This window comes from Enoplosus armatus, chromosome 2 (genome assembly GCF_043641665.1).
Source record: "Enoplosus armatus isolate fEnoArm2 chromosome 2, fEnoArm2.hap1, whole genome shotgun sequence".
Classification (NCBI taxonomy): Eukaryota; Metazoa; Chordata; class Actinopteri; order Centrarchiformes; family Enoplosidae; genus Enoplosus; species Enoplosus armatus.
Window position 1 is genome coordinate 2,065,757 of NC_092181.1, and position 6,583 is coordinate 2,072,339.

Below are 6,583 nucleotides of genomic sequence, written 5' to 3' on the forward strand. Positions count from 1 at the left end.
CATATAGCCTACATGGAAAGCTGACTGGGATGGTCTGTCTTGCTATTGCTCAAATCAAAATCCTCTTTTCCTGTAAAGAAGTACTTCTGACACATCATAACAGAGCATTTGATGTTACAGGTTACATAGCGGAAAAGAGGCAACTAGGTATCCACATACTGCTCAGAGAGGCACTATACTCAGATCCCATACTGCCTCCTTGTGGTATTTAAGCAAAACTGCCTAATTTGTATACAATGCAGCTCTCCATTTTGGTTTGCCTTCATACTGTGACATCAAGAGCAACACTGGAGGCCGAGCTGCACATCATCAAAGATTGTTGCTTCTCTGTTTCAGGTCTATTTCAGAGAGTTTATTTTTGGAAAGGTATGTCAGAAACACTCAAATATATAATATACAGCTGCCTCCTTATTTTATTTGTATCTCATTTTTAAATGTATCAAAATTCACACACACAAGAAACACATGAAGGGATATTTTTCAAACAAATTTATTTCAATCAAAGCCAAATTAGATAAATGATCATATTTGCGTGAGTTGTTGTTTTACTGAATACCTGGCCCAGGTACCGAACTGATGATGATTAATGAACATAAACAGAAAGCTACCGACAAAAGACCACAAGTGCACCTGTGTTACCTCTATATGAGCACTGAGACGAGAGAGACAATTTAGCGTTGTGAATCCTACTCTGGCTGGAGGAAAGGGGACTGTCGATGTAAGAAAGGGGAGCGGCAGAGAGAAAAGGAAACAGAGGTAATACAGAGATAAGAGAACAGGGAAAGGAGAATACTGGTTTTTTTTAAGTCAGAGAAAGAGAGCAGAGTGAAACAGGAGTGAAATAAGTGGATGGAGATGTAGTCACGGTGAGTGCAGTTGAGAAATGATGAGTGATTTTAGCCTTAAGCCACCTCCTCCTCTCCCTCCTCCTCAAACTCTCCCTCCTCAGCCGTGGCATCCTGGTACTGCTGGTACTCGGACACCAAGTCGTTCATGTTGCTCTCTGCCTCTGTGAACTCCATCTCGTCCATGCCCTCGCCGGTGTACCAGTGGAGGAAGGCCTTGCGGCGGAACATGGCGGTGAACTGCTCAGAGATGCGTTTGAACAGCTCCTGGATGGCCGTGCTGTTGCCGATGAAGGTGGCGGCCATCTTGAGCCCGCGGGGCGGGATGTCGCACACGGCCGTCTTGACGTTGTTGGGGATCCACTCCACGAAGTAGCTGCTGTTCTTGTTCTGCACGTTCAGCATCTGCTCGTCCACCTCCTTCATGGACATGCGGCCACGGAACACGGCGGCCACGGTCAGGTAGCGACCGTGCCGCGGGTCGCAGGCAGCCATCATGTTCTTGGCATCGAACATCTGCTGAGTGAGTTCGGGCACAGAGAGGGCTCTGTACTGCTGGCTGCCCCTGCTGGTGAGCGGTGCGAATCCGGGCATGAAGAAGTGCAGACGGGGGAAGGGCACCATGTTGACGGCCAGTTTGCGGAGGTCAGCGTTGAGCTGGCCGGGGAAACGCAGACAAGTTGTCACCCCACTCATAGTGGCAGAGACCAGGTGGTTGAGGTCTCCGTAAGTGGGCGTGGTGAGTTTGAGGGTGCGGAAGCAGATGTCATACAGGGCCTCGTTGTCAATGCAGTAAGTCTCGTCCGTGTTCTCAACCAGCTGGTGGACAGACAGGGTGGCATTGTAGGGCTCCACCACTGTGTCCGACACCTGGAGGCACGACACGCAAAGGTCAGGGGAATAAAAAGCCAGCAAAGGAAAAAACACGGATAAACATTGCAACATGATCGCTGTACCTTAGGAGAAGGCACCACGCTGAAGGTGTTCATGATACGATCGGGGTACTCCTCACGGATCTTGCTGATAAGAAGAGTTCCCATGCCTGAGCCGGTACCACCGCCCAGGGAGTGTGTAAGCTGGAAACCCTGGAGGCAGTCGCAGCTCTCAGCCTCCTTCCTCACCACATCCAGGACCGAGTCCACCAGCTCTGCTCCCTCTGTGTAGTGGCCCTTTGCCCAGTTGTTACCGGCTCCACTCTGGCCTGGAAGGAAAGGTTTAATTACACTTTGAACATCCAACCTTATTTATCCTGCCAAAAAGGTCTTAGTTTGTCATTTAAACTGAAAAAAAAGTTTACTTCTCTATATGGAACTCCTTTCCTATGCAATACCAACATATATGTGTGTGTGTGTGTGTGTGTGTGACTTATCATATACCAAAGACAAAGTTATCAGGTCTGAAGATCTGTCCGAAGGGGCCGGAGCGGACAGAGTCCATAGTGCCTGGCTCCAGATCCACTAGGATGGCCCTAGGCACGTACTTCCCACCTGGAACACACACACATGTGTCAAAACCTTTTCTTAAAAAAGAAAAGACAGAATATTAGAACATCAAGCAAATGAATGTGGTTGTTTTTAACAGTCCTGACCTGAAGCCTCATTATAGTAGACATTGATTCGGTCCAGCTGCAGGTCACTATCTCCATGGTAGGTTCCTGTTGGGTCAATGCCGTGCTCATCACTGATCACCTCCCAGAACTACAGACAAGGTCAGTGGACTATATTAGACAGAAATCAGTTAATAAAAACTTGCATGTCACAGTATGAATTGAACTATTTCCCTGCATTTATATTGCACTTTACAACCCGCTCTGCTTGGTGAGCTGCCCCACCATGTGAGTACCACAGTGCTGAAACAATCCATTAATCAGTTTGACTGATTGACAGAAAATTAACTGAAGACATCACCTTGTGATGGCCTGTTTGCACGATTAATTAATAGAACCCTAACCCTAATTATCAGATTAACCAACCGTGAAAAGACTAGTTAGTTGTAGCTTCATTTAAGTTCATTAACCTCAAATCAATCTCTGGTTTACAGATACCTTCAAAATAAGTGTTGATCTACATTTGAAACGAGGCTAAACCCACAATTATTCATTGATGCAAGGATTGTGAAGAAAGACCAGCCGATCATAACTCATTGTGGATACAGTTAAATATGACCTAATGTGTGTGTGTGTGTGTTGAAAAACAGCCTGCCTGCGTTCCAATGCATTTGGTGTCTGAGCCACACCCCTCTCTCTCACACACACACACACACACACTCTCTCTCTCTCTCACACACACACACACACACTCTCTCTCTCTCTCACACACACACACACACACACACTCTCTCTCTCTCTCACACACACACACACACTCTCTCTCTCTGTTGGCATCAGCACCAGCAGCAGGGATGTCTCGGCTTGCCACCGCCCATCCTCAACGATGCTCTTATGCGCTGCCTTCACCACAGTCTTATACAACCCTTTCCGCTCCCCTCTGTTGACCTAGTTAGTGTCTCCTGTGAACAGCCTGTCTTCTCAACAGGCTTCAATACGATTAAACTTGAATTCACATAAAAACCGACTGCAGTTAACTGGAAGATAAAACGTCGACGGGTGTGTGTGTGTGTGTGTGTGTGTGTGTGTGTGTTTTCATACCTTTGCTCCAATCTGGTTCCCGCACTGCCCGGCCTGCAGGTGCACGATCTCACGCATGTTGTCGTTGTCGTTTCGGTGTGTGTGTGTGTATGTGTGTGTGTGAGGAGGAGGGGGGGTCTCACAGAGAGCTGGAGAAGCAGGGGAAGCTGACGGTTCTGCGCGTGTTCAGTCCTGGCCCTCCCGGTTCAGGCGACAGTCTGGCTGAATGGCGGAGGAGCTATGGCTGCGTTGTAAGCTCTGTCTCGCCCTTCCCTCTCAGTCCGCGGCTGCGCCGTTACTCCCGGTGCTGCAGCATGACGTCATCACCATGGCAACGGGAACCGGGCACGGGCGGAAAATTGGCCTGCCTGGGCCGGTTTGTTGGGATTGACGTGCCTGTGAGATAACACTGGATACGCGACCGAGTTTGATTCTTGTCTTCCAAAGCCACGGGGCCAACCGTGTGCTGACATCAGCATGTGAAGGACCTCATGAACAGCCTCCAGATGTAACCTGAGTGTGATGGCTGCATGTTGGGGTGAACGGGTTAGGAAGGAAGTATCACAGATGTGCATGTTGCATTGGCTTTACAGCAGACTCTACTGGGCAATAAGGCGTGTGTGTAGGTGGGCTTTCATCAGTTTTGATCATATTTGGGATGTGGTGTTTGTATGGCCACTCCTTTCTGTGAATTGCCCATGTCCTGGCTCAGAATTCTTCAAATGAACTTGGTCCTATGGCTCGGCACAAGTGTTTGGACAGATATCTAGTTCGAATGTGCACCTCCCAGGCTGCTAAAACTGCCAAATCCTCAGAGGACATGACCTCAGTGAATATTTTGCATCGACAACCCAATTAAATGTTGTCCATCATTAGGAAGCAGACTGTTATTTTGTTTGTGCTGTTGCCCATGGAGACAGGAAGTTTGAAAACAGAGACTGGAAGGGAGTGTGGAAGGAAGCAGAATGTTGATAGTCAGCAAATGAGTTTTCCAAAGAAAACATCAAAGGTTAGTAAGGAGGTGAAATCCAAACACAAGTGATCACAGCAATCTTATATCAACTGGATCCTGACACAATCTGGATATACAGTATCTGGAGTCATGACTGACACGTAAACTGGGACACATTATAGTTAGATTTGTTGTGATTAAATTGTCTTCTCCCTCCCTCAAATGACCTTCAGCTCCTATGACACCCACTAGCCAATGATTGCACAGTAACAAGTCAGTGTTGCAGCCAGACCCTGAATGTAAACACAGCCAACAGACTCATAACATCAGTCTGAGACAATATTCAATTCAATTCAGTTCAATTCATTACGGTCTAGACCATACTCTTTATAGTGTTATTACAGTTCCCACCATGAGCAAGCACTTTGGCGACAGTGGCAAGGAAAAACTTCCTTTTAAGAGGCAGAAACCTCGAGCAGAAGCAGACTCTAGGTGGGCGGTCATCTGCTTTGACCGGTTGGGTTGGAGAGAGAGAGAGAGAGGGAGGGAGAGACAGATAGACAGACAGACAGACAGACAGACAGACAGGCAGAGATGTATGGCAGCACTAGCAGTAGCCATAGCAGCTATAATTATAATAATAATGGAAATATGACTGATAATAGTAGTTACAGCTGTAATAATAATTATCTGTGTTTAGAGGGATTTAATCATACAAAAACCTGACCTGTTTTTCATTCTTATAACTCATCATTTGTTCTACTAAAACGTTGCTGATGGTTTGCCATCAATAATAATAGGTGGTGGTCGGAAGAGCCCCCCCATAGCAGGCTCAATCCAGCCATGATCACTGTAGTAACATCTGACATCCACAGAGGGGCAATAGAGATCTTCTGATCGTACACTTTGCTTCCTGTCCCTGGTATCTTTACTACCCCTCGCTTTTTTTAAAAATCGTTTTGGTTACAGTTTATGTGTTACATTTTATGGATTATAAAGTTACAAGCACCAATAGTCACATAGCTCAATAAAGGAGAATCCTAAACCTGAGCGCACTACTTTTTACATCTTGAATGCATGAAATAGCAGCTATACAATACTGACAATGAAAAACAAAGAAACTGATGAAATGTCTCTGAACATACAACAAGAGATGTTCTTTTTGTCTTCTTATACTGTATATATCTCAGTGCTTGCCCTGTGGATTACTTCCAAATTCGGAGAAATAATTAGGATCACGTATAGAGGAAAAACTCTCAGGCTGATTTGCTTATGAACGATGACAGTGAAAATTATAGCCTCTGGTTGACTGAGTCTTAGTCTCATTTTCCATCTTTAATATATCGATATTTATCTTTTTTCAGAGTTCTGAATGCCTGAGGAGGACAGCGGAGCAATTAAGGACCAACACACACACACACACACACACACACACACACACACACACACACACACACACACACACACACACACACACTTGACATTCTGCTGCTGAGATTGCCTCCTCCTTTCCTTGGGAGGACATGAAGTGTGCAGAGCATATTGTCTGTATATTCAAAACGCTCCATCAAATCCCGAACGCCTCAGGTCACATCTCTCTATAATGTTGCCAACGTTTCATTCTCTCAGCCTCCCACATCACCACCGTGACCATCATCAGTGCGTCTCCTGCTCTACATCTGTCCAACCTGCCCACCATTTCCTCCCAGTATGCTGTGTTAAAATGTCCCACTTGAAACACACACACACACACACACACACACTTCCTTAAGCTTTCTTACTGCTCTTAAATTTCATGGTTATTTATCTGAGGAGAACACTTGACCAGTGGTTTGTCATTTTATGCAAGAGCTGGCAGATATAGTCCCTCTCATTAATGAGAGTCATAAAACCACAGAGACCACTGAAGAGGGTACTCAGCACTTTGAAAGGACACACACACACACACACACCGAGGAAAACGTAAAGAAAAACACTTTTCAAGTAAAAATGGGATCAAAGAAGGACAAAACTTAAGACTGGGGGAGCGCAGGAAGACTTGATTCACTGCGTAATGCAGCTTTTAATTTATTGTGGTATTCACACAGTATCGTAAAGATCAAAACTCTAATCAAGTCTGTTTTATTGCAATAATTGAGTGTTTATGTGGAGTGCATGTCC

The 6,583-nt window shown here is 45.8% G+C and overlaps 1 protein-coding gene across 10 annotated transcripts; it reads right to left on the minus strand.

The window, feature by feature from the left end:
- Positions 1-474: 474 nt before the first annotated feature.
- LOC139290516 (tubulin beta-4B chain-like) lies at positions 475-3,725 on the minus strand. Of its 10 annotated transcripts, none has more exons than XM_070912364.1 (6): positions 3,493-3,725; positions 2,434-2,542; positions 2,222-2,332; positions 1,802-2,046; positions 1,644-1,715; positions 475-1,142 (listed from the first exon to the last, which is right to left on the minus strand). In XM_070912364.1, the coding sequence occupies exons 1-6, from the start codon at positions 3,547-3,549 to the stop codon at positions 903-905; spliced, it is 834 nt and encodes a 277-aa protein (XP_070768465.1). In that variant the 5' UTR covers positions 3,550-3,725; the 3' UTR covers positions 475-902. The 10 variants fall into 10 exon arrangements, with proteins under 10 accessions (XP_070768465.1, XP_070768457.1, XP_070768489.1 ...); XM_070912356.1 differs by having other exon boundaries at positions 475-1,137; positions 1,612-1,715; XM_070912388.1 differs by lacking the exon at positions 1,644-1,715 and having other exon boundaries at positions 475-1,022; positions 1,967-2,046.
- Between the last annotated feature and the right edge of the window lie 2,858 nt (positions 3,726-6,583).

Bases quoted from the DNA above. Each gene is read 5' to 3' on its own strand.
- LOC139290516 (XM_070912325.1), bottom strand. From the start codon at position 3,549: ATGCGTGAGATCGTGCACCTGCAGGCCGGGCAGTGCGGGAACCAGATT. The intron at 2,333-2,424 runs GTTAAAAACAAC...TGTGTGTTCCAG, and splicing joins TGAGGCTTCAGGTCAGGACT to GTGGGAAGTACGTGCCTAGG. The intron at 1,716-1,801 runs GTACAGCGATCA...TCGTGCCTCCAG, and splicing joins GCGTGGTGCCTTCTCCTAAG to GTGTCGGACACAGTGGTGGA.